At 59.2% G+C, this 12798-nt stretch overlaps 1 protein-coding gene across 1 annotated transcript; it reads right to left on the minus strand.

Moving 5' to 3' along the window:
- Positions 1-1061: 1061 nt before the first annotated feature.
- On the minus strand, positions 1062-3100 carry SPPL2C (signal peptide peptidase like 2C). Its single transcript, XM_012655240.1, has one exon. It carries the CDS (start codon positions 3084-3086, stop codon positions 1062-1064), a length of 2025 nt encoding a protein of 674 aa, XP_012510694.1. The 5' UTR covers positions 3087-3100.
- Positions 3101-12798: the final 9698 nt, after the last annotated feature.

Genomic DNA, 12798 nt, shown 5'->3' on the forward strand with positions numbered 1-12798 from the left:
GTCTGATTAAGCAACATATAAACACACCGTATGGCCTAAAAAACTGTAGGGTCCCCAGGAGATCATCTTGTCCATGCCCCTGCCTCCAGGTGAGTGTGGTATTATAAGCTCCATTTTGCAGATGAGACTACTGAGGTCCAAAGAGGCTTGTCCATGATCCAGAGTCAGTGCGGGAGGTGTGAGAATTAGAGCCGCGGTCTCCTGAATTCTTCCACCCCAGCCCCGACACTTCCAACCCCTCTTGTCCCCACTTTGAGACAATTCTCAGGTCAGTTCTTATCTGTCCTCCACCCCTTCCCTTCCCCCAGATAGACGGGAGCCTCCCCCAATGCCCACCACACAGTGGCGCACACAGCGGGCGCGTACGCAGTGTGTGGGGGTGGATGAATGTAGGAACGTTCTGGGCTTGGTGCTGCTGTCTGGGATGCCTTGGGCAGAGGTGTTTAGCAGAATGGATGTGGGCTGAGGCATGGAGGATGCTTAGGAATTTTCTAGTGAGCCAGGGAGCCGGGTTGGAGTATTTCTGTCTGGGGTGGGAAGGGCATCCTAGCCAGAGGGAACAGCATGTGCAAAGAGAGAAGGAGAGATGTGGAGCAGTCAGGGAGCTGCCGTGGTTCCGCTGGACCTGCGCACGGGGAGAACATGGGCAGTGAGGCTGGGGTGGGTGGCAGGAATGGGGTGGGGGTGCTGTCTGCCAGGCTAAGGAGCTGCAGCTCTGGCTTGGGGGGCAGGGTGCGCAGGCAGGCAGAGGGGAAGTAGCCACCTAGTGAGCCCTGGATGCAAATCCTGACTTTGCTGCATGAACTCGTGCAAGTCATATGTCTTCTCTGAGCCTCATTTTCCCCCTATGCCTGATCTCTGGGTGGCACCCACTCCTAAGAACCCTCCAGGTCCTGCACAGACTTATTCTGTGGCTGCTGCTCTCTCACAGTCCTCACACAAAGAGGCTCCTTGGGAAGATACGGAATCTCTTTAATGCCCCGAATCTTGTTGCCACGTGTGGCTTTACTCTGCAGTGTTCTGCCAGCCCTTTCAGAGGCACGTGGCCCAGGGGCTCCGGTTCACAAGGGAGCCTGGGTGGACACGCTCTTCTTCACCTTCGAGCCCTTTCTCTCGTGGAGCCCTGCCCCGGGCAGGCCGGCGGCCTGGGCCTGGGCATGGGTGTGGCCCAGCTCCGAGAGCTGGGACAGCAGGGGCATCTGTGGCATCAGCTCCTCTGAGACCCGGGGACAGATGATGGACAGCTCACGGGGGTCCAAGTTGGCATCACTCCAGCCCTCGGAGCTGTCACTGTGGCCCTCTGCACTGGTGGCAGCTTCATCCTCAGATATGGTGACGATCTCGGCTGTGTCTTCCCCAGTGTTGCTGTCTAAGTCCTCTGCCCCTCGGTCGGTGGCCCCCTCAAACTCTCTGACTGTGTGGACTTCTGCTGCGCCCCCCTGCTTCTGCCTGGAGCCAGCCGAAGGGGCCCTGCAGAGCTTGGCTCTGCCCCGGCCTGTCCAGAAGAGGGTGAGCTCTTGGCGGCAGGTGGCCACAGCCAGGCTGGTGAGCAGGGTGCTGGACACCAGGTAGAGCAAGGCGGGCTGGCCCATCTGCATGAGAACCATAACCGTGAAAGTGACCAGCAGGCCCACGGCGTAGGCCACCGTGCAGGCCACAAAGTAGATGTGGCGCGAGCGGACTTGCATGTCAAAGCGGTGGCAGTAGGCCACCAGGAAGCCGGGGACCACGATGTCACCGAAGCCGAGGATGGAGAAGGGCTGGTCGCACAGAGTCAAGGTCGAGAAGCTCAGCCGGGGCACCCTGAGCACCATGGGCAGCCTCTCGTGCCGCGAGGACTCTGCCGGGCCTGAGGCCACCGCCACCATGACGCTCTCGCCAGTGTTGGTGAGGAGGGGAGTGACGAAGACAAAGAAGACATCGAAGGCCAACAGGGCCAGCAGGAAGGAGGCGCAGTTCTTGAGTGTGGGCAGCCGCACGCGTCGCAGGACAAACAGGCAGTAGGCCACGCCCAGCGTGTCCTGCAGGAGCCACGCCCATCTGTCCTCATTGCGGTAGGCAACCCAGAGGACGGTCACCATCATGCACAGGCCAGCGAGCAGCAGCAGGGACGGCTGCAGAGAGGCCCGGCGGCCCCGCGGGGGCTGCTGGCATTGCCGCGGGGGCAGGTAGCACACCAGGGGGGCCAGGCAGCTGTAGAGGCCGGTGCTGGCGCCCAGGCCGAAGAGCCCGATCATGACATAGACGAAGCGGTCGTAGAAGAAGTAGAGCAGCAGCGTGATGGAGCAGGACATGGCGACCACCGCGCCCGTCATGGCCAGTGTGAGGTCCACTGGCGCATCCTCATCTTCTTCCCCTCGGCCCCCCTGGGCCCTCTCGGCTGCTGCTGCTCCCGGCTGATTATGGCCGCCGGGCCCCCCTCCTCCTCGGGCCCGGCGCCGCTGCAGCTGCTCAGCCTCGGTCAGGCCTGCCCAGTAGCCGCCGGCCGCCACGGTGCCTATGGCCAGAACGAAGATGACCAGCATGTTGTAGTCGATGAGGGGCTCTGGGGGCGCGTACATGGCCACGCGGACCACGCCGTCCCCGTGAGTGTGGCTGAGGATGTCCAGCATGTCGGTGTAGCGGAGCACAGCCACGGGGATGGCGAGGTCGGGCAGGGGTTTGTGGGGGTCCTGGGACGCCAGGGTGGTGTCTGAGCACTGCTGGTCGTCGACCCGGCTCACGATGAGCAGCCCGTGGGCGCCCTGGCCCTGAGCCAGCCAGCCCTTGGCGTAGAAGCTGCAGTTACCCCTCATGACCATGGCGGTGGTCTGGCGGAGGGGCCGCTGGCTGGGGGAGCCAGGCAGGGCCGGGGCGGAGGAGTCCTCACCCGGGCACCAGGGTGCCATGGTGCCATCGTGCAGGGGCAGGAGTGGGGCGTGGCGCAGGTCCCGAGGCAGGTTGACATAGTCGGAGCTGAACAGGACACAGTAGTCCTTGCTCCAGTTCTCCGACACCACGTGGACCACGCCGTACTCCCCCCGGGCCGCGGTGTTGGTGAGGAGGAGGAGGAAGCCCACGGGGAGGAGGAAACCCAGGCACGCCATCCTCCTCAGCCGCCTGCTGCGAGCTCCTGGCGTGGCGGCTGTTCACAGCCCAGTTCCCCTCCCCGGGGACGGGTGTGGCCCTTTGTCACAGAGCAGCTTGGCCACCTGTCCTGGAAACCAGGGCCACACCTACCTAGTCATAAAGCTGTGTCGTCCTGGCCAAGGGCACTGCTCCTGGGCACGGGGTCCCTCCAAGGATGGTGTCCCCAACCCTGGCCATAGTGGAGAGGGCCTCTGGGTCCTGCTGTCTGCCCAGGTCCCTTGGGGCTAGACCAGGTAATTTGAAATGAGAGGTGGGAGGAGGGGGTCCGGGCACCCAAATAGGCTTCTTGGACCAACTTTGCCCCTTACCACGGGTGACCCGGGCTGACCCCTCTCCTCCTCTCTGGGCCTGTTTAGCTGCAAAGAAATGAGACTGTTGGACCAGAGAATTTCTAACACCCCTTGGAGCTCTGAGCTCAGTGACATTGAGCACCTTTGCTGAGCACTTTACGTGCCGGGTACTTCATCTGTACTCGCTGCACAGCTGCAGAGAGGTGTCAGGACACCCCCCAGCCCCAGGCTGCAAGCTGCCCTTCAGAACCAGTCCCCTTTCTACCAGCTCATGACCAGGACTCTTCCCCAGCCTCCCTCTCAGGAACAGCATGTGACCAAGTTCTCACCAACGGAAGTGAAGCCGAAATGGTGTGAGCTCCTCAGGTCAGGGGCCTAGGCTGAAAGATTGGGGGGTTCTTTCCCCTTCTCACAGGTAAGAACAAGGACAGGCCTGTAACCTGGTTTGACTATGACGAAGAGGACAATGTCCTAAGGACTGGGGAGAAAGAAAGTGAAAGGATCTGGGTCCCTGGACGTCTTCATGGAGCAGTAGCCATGGGATGGTCACCATGGACTGGAGAGAGAGAGACATGGTCTTTCTTAAGCCATTGACTTATTACTGGTCTCTTTGTTATAGCAGGTTAACCTCATCCTAATACACCCGCTTTATGGATGAGTAAAACTGAGGCTCAGAGAAGCCCAAACTGACACAGCTAAGAAGTCTGGGGGCTCTTGTGCTGCTTGAATGACTGGACCTTGATGTCTCTCCCAAATTTCAAGCTGGACTCAGAGCCACTCTCCCAGCCACTGCCCTGAGGCAGGCAGACTTCCAGCCGGAAAAAGAACTTGAGTAATGGCGGGAGCTGGGTTTGAAGTCAGGAGCCCCAGGTTCTGGCTCGATAGGTTTCCACCAGCCCTGTGGCACCTGTTCTCTCACAGGTCACCCGGGACCTCCTGTCCAGGCTTCTCTGGGCCACCCATGATGGGGTGGGGTTGAGGAATGGGGTTATCAAGGCAACTGGTGCGTGTGGGAGGCACCCTGGAACCCTGGACCCAGAAGGGAGGGTCCCATTGTTCCCACATTCTCCCCACTGGCCTGTCGTCCTCTGCTGCCTCGCTGGCTGGCGCTCACCTCCTTTTCTCTTTGATACGGTGACAACACCTCTGCCAGAGTTGTGCTCTGCCACCGGCCACCAGCAGAGCAGCCTAGTGTCCTCAGTTTCTCGCAGTACACAGTGACTCTTTGACCTGACCACTGTTTTGGGACAGGGCTCCCCTCCCTGGGGCCATGGCCCAGGGCTCTGGAGCTGGTGGTTGGTAGGTGGGAGCCACAGCCAGAGAATTTCTGCACAATACTGTGCTCCCCCACCCCCACCCCCACCCCACCCCCAACGCGGCCCCAGCCCTGCCGCCAGACCTAGCCTTGCCGCTCTGCCCAAGGGTGCAGCCCCTGCCACCCATTGCTTGTTCTTTTGTTCAGGCCTCACCTTCAATGTTATTGCCACTGCGTGGCTTAGAACAACAGAAATTTATTCTTACAGTTCTGGAGGCCAGAAGTCTGCTATGGACTGAATATTTGTGTCCCCTCAAAATTCGTATGTTGAAGCCTAACCCCCAGTGTTATGGTATTGGGGGGTGGGGCCTTTGGCACCTAATCAGGCCATGGAGCGGAGCCCTCCCGATGGGATTAGTGCCCTTATAGAAGGAGGCACAAGAGAGATGATCCCTGTGTTGGTCACGAGAGGATACGGCGAGAAGGCGGGTGCTTGCAAGCCAGGAAGACAGCCCTCACCAGGAACTGAATCAGCTGGCCCCTCGATCTGGGACTTCCCAGCCTCCAGAACTGTAAGAAATAAATGTCTGTTGTTTATAAGCCACCCAGTCTGTGGTATCTTATCATAGCAGCCCAAGCTAAGTAAGTTCAAAATCAAGCAAGGTGTCAGTAGGCCATGCTTCCTCTGAGACTCTGGGTGGCATCCTTCCTTCCCTCCTCCTACTACTGGTGGTGGCTGACAATCCATGGTGGCTCCCTGGTTTGCAGCTACACCACTCAAATCTTGCCTAGGTTTTTGTGCATTCTCTCTGTCTGTGTCTTTTCTCCTCTTCTTATAAGGACATCAATAATAGTGGGTTAGGGCCACCCTAGTGATCTCATCTTAACTGGATTGTATCTGCAAAGACCCTATTTCCAAATAAGGTCACATTCACAGGTACCAGGGGTCAGGACGTCAACATATCTTTTGGGGATGCAAGACAACCCATAATACATGTGTCATTTAACTTCCAAGGAGTGAGCTTGCAGTCACTGATCTTTCTTAAGCTCTCTCCCATTGTGGGTCCGTCCCTTGCAATTCGGAGTCACCTTCCTTGGGAAATCCACACGGACGGAGCACCATCTCCAGCATCAGCTCTGGATTCTTTGCAGTGCAGGGTGCGCTTAAAGGCCCTCATAAAACGGTCAGCAGGAGGAGCCCATCTAGATCCCGGCAATCCTCACCCACCCAGTTCTTTGCATTGGCCTCACCCACACCTAACTTGTCAGCAATTTTTTTGTGACTCATTTATTTGGTGTCTTTCAAAGCACTCAACTGAATTTCCATAAGAAACCTCATGTTTCTCATGTGCATTGTTTGTGCACTTCCTATTCATTCATTAATCTAACATTCAGTTAGATTACAAACTGTAATTACAATGACAAGTGAACTGTCAGACACACGCTAGGAAACAAACACGACTGACTTGTGAACGACCCACCAGCCGGTGGGAGCAGCAGTGGGCAGGGTCCAGGGAGGGGGCTGCTGGCTGCCCCTTCGGAGGGCTCCCTTTGCCAAGGGGAGGCTGATCTGGGGGGTGGTTAGGGGAGGGAGGCCTGGCCTCAGAGGTTCTTATCACGGAGCGTAGCCGTGTCTAACTGGGTGCACCTCTCTGCATCCAAGCACACGGATGCCGGGCACAGCAGGGCCACCCGAGGGCTGTGATAACAGAACTCTTCCGGCGCCCTGGCGACGGCCGATGTGCAGGCCCTTTCTCAGGGCCTGTCTCCACACTGGGAGTCTTGGGTCTTTCAAAAACCAAGGATCAACACACCTGCTAGCATGGCTACTATCACAAAACCCAGACAATTTCAAGTTTTGTTGAGGATGTGGAGAAACCGGAGCCGTCATACACACCTGGTGGGAACGCAAAGTCACATAGCGCTGTGGAAAACAGTTTAGCGGGTTCTAGACGCGTTAAACATAGTGACCATGTGACCCCGCAATTCTGCTGCTGGGTATGGATCCAAAAGCATTGAAATCAGGTGTTCAGACAAAACCTGGTACACGAATGCCCGTAGCAGCTCTGCTCACAGTCACCCGGAATAGGGGCGAAGACCCCAGCCGCCCATCAACCGAGGAACGGATAAAGCGTGTTGTAGCTGTGCCATGAGCGTCCTCCAGCCACACAGAGGAATGGCGTTCTCGCACATGCCACAATGTGGAGGAACCTTGAAAACACGACGCCGAGTAAAAGAAGCCAGGCACCAAAGGGCAAATAGTATATGATTGATTCCACTTACATGAAATCGCGAAAGAAAGCAGATTCGCAGGGGCCAGGGGCTTGGGGTGGGGAACTGGGGAGTGACTGCTTGACGCTGTGGGGTTTCCATTTGGGGTGATGAAAAGTTCCAGAACTAGATAGTGGTGACAGATGCACAACCTTGTGAATGTATTTAAAGCCACGGAATTGTGCATTTTGGTGTGGTTGAAATGGTAAGTTTTATGCTGTGTGTATTTTGCCACAATTAAAAAAAAAAAAAAACAAGGACCAATGCCAGTCCCCTTCAGTGGCACTGTCCTCAGGACAGGTCTCATTTTAGCTCTTCCGGACCCCGTCAGATCAGCATGTGCCCTGATTTGGGGGTCAGGAGACACGGGCACCCCAGACAGAGCTTGCTCCTGCCTTTTCCCCCTGATCTCCCCTTTGAAGGCTCGCTCCCTCCGAGCCTCTTCCTGGGACCCAGCTCGCTGAAGGCTTCCAGGGCTCTGTGCACGCCCTGCTTCCCAGATCCCTCCTCTCCCCGCCCCATCAGCCTGAGCACTGCCCTCCTCCGTGCCGCCTGTGCCCTGGCGGGTGCATTCCCATGAGCGGCTGGTGCCCAGGCCATAATTCTGCTCCAGGACTCTGCAGCCCTGCCCCACCCCCCATAGAAGCCTCCAGATGCAGCCACTGCCGCGGTGGCACCCCTGCGTCCGCAGCCTTGCTCCTCCCCACTGCACAGGCCATAGCTGTGGCCTGGCTCTCAGGGTAGCTGCACAGGGCAGGCAAGGGGCAATGTCCCTGCCTTCTGTTTGGGGACCTAGGTGGTCATCAGAGCATTTATCTTCATTTACACAGGACAGCGAGGGCAGCAGACCTGGGCAGCTGGTCTTGGGAAGGGTGGGGAAGGTGCCCGGCTCACCTGGCCCCCTCACCTGCCCTCGCTTCCCTGCCCAGCACCTCCCCAGCCACGTGTTCCAGGACCTGCCAAGGGGCCAGACCACCATCTGCTCCCTCCCCTCTGACCCATCTGCCCCAGAATGCCCACCCTCGCCGATGTCTGCTGTGCTCCGCCACTGCCCATCCCCAACATCTCCTTAGGACCTAAGAGGCCCCTGCCCCTGCCTCTGCCTCCACCTGCCTTGGTCCATGGGCAATGAGGCTGGGCAGCGGGGCTCTGGCCAGGACGCCTCGGAGGGACAGAAGAGGGCAGGCTTGCAGTCTGGCTGCCAAAGGTGGTCTCTGGAGTTATCTCCAAATGATATCTCATTGGTGTTTCCAACTCGCTGAGAGCTTTGAAAAATATACACAGCCCAGACCTCTCTTGACCCTGGGCTGCCAGCAGGACCTACAGGGTTTGGTGGACTAGGGGTGAGGCCCCAAGGTGGAGCTGGGACAGGGCTGGGACAGAGGACAGGGGAGGCTGGCAGCCGGGGCTGGCCTGGAGGCTGGGTTCAGGGAGTGGGTTGCCCGAGGCCCACGCTCTGCAGCTCCAACTCCTGCAGCTGGCTCCTCTCTGAATGCTGTTGCCCACAGATGGGGTCCTGAAGAATTTCCCTGGGGAGGGGAGTAGAGGGGGCAGTGGGGCAGGGAGGGCAACCTTGCAGAGACCTCCATGTGCACAGGGGTGAGCATCACGGAGGACATGCGAGGCTGCCCTTGCTTCTCATCTGGCCATGCCACTGCTGGGTGCCCTCGGAAGGTCTCTTAATCTCTCTGGGCTTCATTTTCCCCACCTGTTAAATGGGGATAACAGCACCCTGCCTCATAGGGCAGTATGGGGAGTAGATGAGATTACCATGTGGAGGGCTTAGCAGCGCCTGGCGCCTAGTAAGCAATCAATAGTGGTCAGTATTGCTGTGGGTGAACTGCAGAAACCAACCCCCGCTGTTTGGGCCACGTGTGGGCAGTTGAGTTGGAAGTCTGGGATACCCCGGAGCCGGGGGCCACTGGCACCCTCGCAGGGGCTGGGCAGAGCCTGCCCAGGGCTGCACTGTTTGAAGTAAAGCATCATTTTAAGGAGTGGAGGTTGGAGGACGTCAGGAGCTGGGGAGGGAGGTGCTGGTATGTGGACCCCTCATTGCTCCCACCTGGCTGGCTCAGAGCAGCTGGGATGTTGGCTGGGCCACCTTTGGGCCAGTCCCATTGTCACGTGGAACGTGTCTCAGATCCATCCTAGACCCCGAGGCCTCCTTGCTGCCCTCTTGCCGCAGAGCTGCTTGGTGGGTGCTGGCCTTGCGACATTGAAACCCCAGAGACTTCAGCCAACCGAGGGGTGGCAAGAGCCCTTGCTTGGGGCCAGACCTTCAGTCTCAGGGAGTTGCTAGGCCTCGGGGTCCTCGGCTGCGAAATGGGCTGGTTCCTACCTCCGTGAGCTAGCTGAGGATTAGGTAATAAATGGTATAAAGGAGTCTGTGGATGGCAAGGCAGTCTACAATGCCCACAATTAAGGTATCATTACGTGGACTCCAAAACCCACCTCGCTCCCTAACACATGGTTTCCCCAGACCTGACTCCCTCCCCAGATGTGGTCCCAGGGCGGCTGAACCAACAGCAGCAGAGAAGGAGGCCTGGGGGGGAGGCCAAGGACCCCAGGGCAGGAACTATGCTGTCACACTCGGGGGTTAGGGGGACCCCAAACTGGAAAAACAGTGTGGCCTTTCCCCCACTGCTGTTCTGTGCTCGTGAGGGAGGGTCTCAGGGAGAAATGGCTCAGGTGGGGCAGCTTTAGGGGACTGTAGCTTCTGGGTATGGTGTAGAGAAAAGTCCTTCCAGGTGTGAGGGAGGGGCCTGTCCTGGGGTCTGGGAAAGTCTCCAGGGACCCCCACCCTGCAGCAGTCCCCCCCAGTGTAGTGACGTGTGTTTGTCGGCCAGTCATGCCCCAGTCACCCCCAGAGGGGCCTCCCCCGCCCACAAGCTGAATCTCAGAGAATGGCCCAGAACCCTGTTCTAGGGGCCTGCCTTGTCCCCTGTGCTGAAGCCCAGAACACATCTGCCACGGACAGGTTAAGCTCTCGGCCTTTGGACTGCAGACTTTGGGGCCCAGATGTTCCCAGCTGTGCTCTGAAGCAGCCCCTCTGCCCTTAGAGTTGCTGGATGGGAGGGGCCCCTAGGCTCCCTCTGGACCAGCCCCGCCTGCCCAGGGACAGCCCCTCCAGCTTCTCCGACAACCGCCAACTTCACCTTGGAGGTGTCCTGGCTCCCCGCCCCCGCTGGGGCCCAGCACAGTGCTGAGAGCACAGGGGGTGCCTGGAGGGTGCTGTTGGCTCGAGCAGCGGTCCCCAACATTTTTGGCACCAGGGATCGGTTTCATGGAAGGCAATTTTTCAACAGACTGGGTGGGTGGCAGGGATGGTTTCAGGAGGATTCAGGCGCATTACATTTATTGTGCAGTCAGACCTCTCTGCCAACGATAATCTGTGTTTGCAGCCGCTCCCCAGCGCTAGCATCACCGCCTCAGTTCCACCTCAGATCATCAGGCGTTAGACTCTCATAAGGAGCCGCAACCTACATCCCTTGCATGTGTGGCTCAGTTCCTGATGGCCTGGGGGTTGGGGACCACAGGGTTAGAGCATCTGTAGGCACATACAGGCGAGGGGGTGCTGCCTAGCTTGACCCCATCTCTACCCCTGTCTGTGCAGTCCCCTTCTGCCTCCCCCAACCCCAGCCCTGCTGCAGACCCCTCCATCCTTGGGCTGCACCCCCATCCCAGCCCTCACTGTGCAGGGAGAGCCTCGCTCTCTCACTTCTCCTTCACTGGGTGAGGGGCAGAGTTGACAAAGCTGTCTCAGTTGTGGCCATCTGAGACTTGCCAGCCACTTCTGGTCCCTCTTGTCACCAGGACCTTCACTGGGCTTCTCCCTGCTCGCCCCAAGCTGCTCTGGAAGCCATCCGCCTACCTCTGTCCTGCCATGCCCTGGACCTCTCTCCGTTTAAGGGCCCAGCGCTTGGGAACTGGCAGAGTGGGGGACCCCATGTGGACACCCTTAGCTCCCCTGGACCCAGACCCTCACCCAGGATCTCCCCTCCCTCAGGAGCTTTCAGCACCACAGGCGTCAGTCTGTTCCTGGTGCCCTGACGCCACATGTCCTTGTGTGCAGGCGGGTGCACGTGGGCACGCACACCCTGCGTGGCCTCCTCCCTGGGCAGAGACCCAGAGGCAAGGCCCAGGCTGCCCTGGGGCCCTGTGCAGAGCTCTGCTGTCCCACTCACACCCCTCGCCCTTACGATGCAGCGCGTACTGGCTTCCGCCAACCTGCACGTTGCTGCGCCTGGGGACTCTCCCCGCCCTCTCTGTGGCCCACGTGGATGTGGGAGATGCAGGGGAATTAACGTGCCCCTGGGAGCAGCCCTCGACCAGCAGCTAGTGGGAGTTGGTGGATAGGTTCACCCTCTCTCTACCCTGTCTGCGCCGGCCGGCTCCCCTGTCCGCAGTGCTGTGGTGTCACCCGCCCACCCTCTCCGGCCGGCCCTCCTAGCCCAGCCTCACCCTCACTTGCCCTCCCTCTGCTCCCCTTCCCTCGAGTGTGTGCTAGAACCCTCATGCCAAGGTCTGCTTCTGGGGCACCCCAAGCTAAGATGGCACTCAAGGCCTGTTCAGCACCCCCAGCCCTCCCTCTGCTCCCCTTCCCTCGAGTGTGTGCTAGAACCCTCATCCCAAGGTCTGCTTCTGGAGCACCCCAAGCTGACACTCAAGGCCTGTCTAGCAACCCCAGCTTCCTACTCCACTGCCTGCTTCTGCTCCTCCCCGGGCCTGGGACACACTCCTGTCTCCTTTGTTCAAGCTGCACCCCCCATGGCATCCTTCCCCTGCGACCCTAATCCATGGCCTGTCTCTCCCGGTAGCTGCCCTCTTTGCAAAGAGCTACCCCTAGCTAACTGACCCTGGCCGGACCCCCCTCCTTCCTCTAAGTCCCCTTCCCTCGCCCCTCCCAGCCCTCAGGGGCTCACCCAGCTCCCATCCTTGACCAGGTGTAAGTGGTGTCAGTTCCCAGCAACACAGCAGCCCCTCAAGGCTGAAAAATGGCCCTTCTCCGAGGCACCCTTCCGACCCTGCCCTGGCAGAGTCTAGGCCTTTACAATGCTGGTTGAAAAGATAAATATTATTTTTCACATCAGCCACCCCCCTCACAGCTGAAACCTGCATCTTCTAGGGGCCGCTCGCAAGCCCCGCTGGCTGTCCAGTCACTCTGGACATGGGTGGGTCCGGTGGGGGCTGGGCCAGTCCACACCTGGGGTGTAAGTGATCTGCCAGCCAGGGGCTTGTCCCAAGAGCCACTTGTCCTGCTCCAGGGCACCTGGGCAGACAGGGGCCTTCTCCTGTCTTTTGTTAGCTAGCGATCCTGCCCCAGAGGCCGGGGCACTGAAGTTGGCAAGCTGCAGGCCCCCAAAAGCTCTCTGCCCACCCCAGAGGGGGACTGGCCCTGGCTGGGCACACGTGGTTCTTGCTCACAGTCTGCTGTGCCCCCCTCCCAGCCTCCATCTTCTCACAATAGGAAAACAGCCGGGGCGGGGTGACGGGGGTCAGGGTATTGTCCACGGTGGAGTAGGGGAAACTGGCCTGGCCTGCAGGGTAGTAAACATCGAAGGGTGCAAGGCAGCAAGGCAGGGCATGTCTGGTGGCAGTGCCACAGTGCCAATGAAGCTCTGGAGGGTTGGGAGTGATTTCTAGTGAAGTGGCCCAATGTCTGATGATGTCTCCAGGCCCCTGAGCACATGGCCTGGGTTCCCAGAGCTGCCGGGCAGCATCCCTGGAGGCAGCTTCTGGTGACTCAGATGCTGTCATGAGTTTCCCATGATGCCCCTGGGGCAGCAGCCTCCCCACAGTCTCTTAGAATAGCCGCAGGACCAAGCGGGCCTTCTTGTGCTCTGGAGGGACGTG

Source organism: Propithecus coquereli, unplaced genomic scaffold (assembly GCF_000956105.1).
Source record: "Propithecus coquereli isolate 6110/MARCELLA unplaced genomic scaffold, Pcoq_1.0 Scaffold469, whole genome shotgun sequence".
Lineage (NCBI taxonomy): Eukaryota > Metazoa > Chordata > Mammalia > Primates > Indriidae > Propithecus > Propithecus coquereli.

What these genes read in the sequence shown, in the direction of transcription:
- SPPL2C (XM_012655240.1), bottom strand. Translation starts at nt 3,086, where the DNA reads ATGGCGTGCCTGGGTTTCCTCCTCCCCGTGGGCTTCCTCCTCCTCCTC.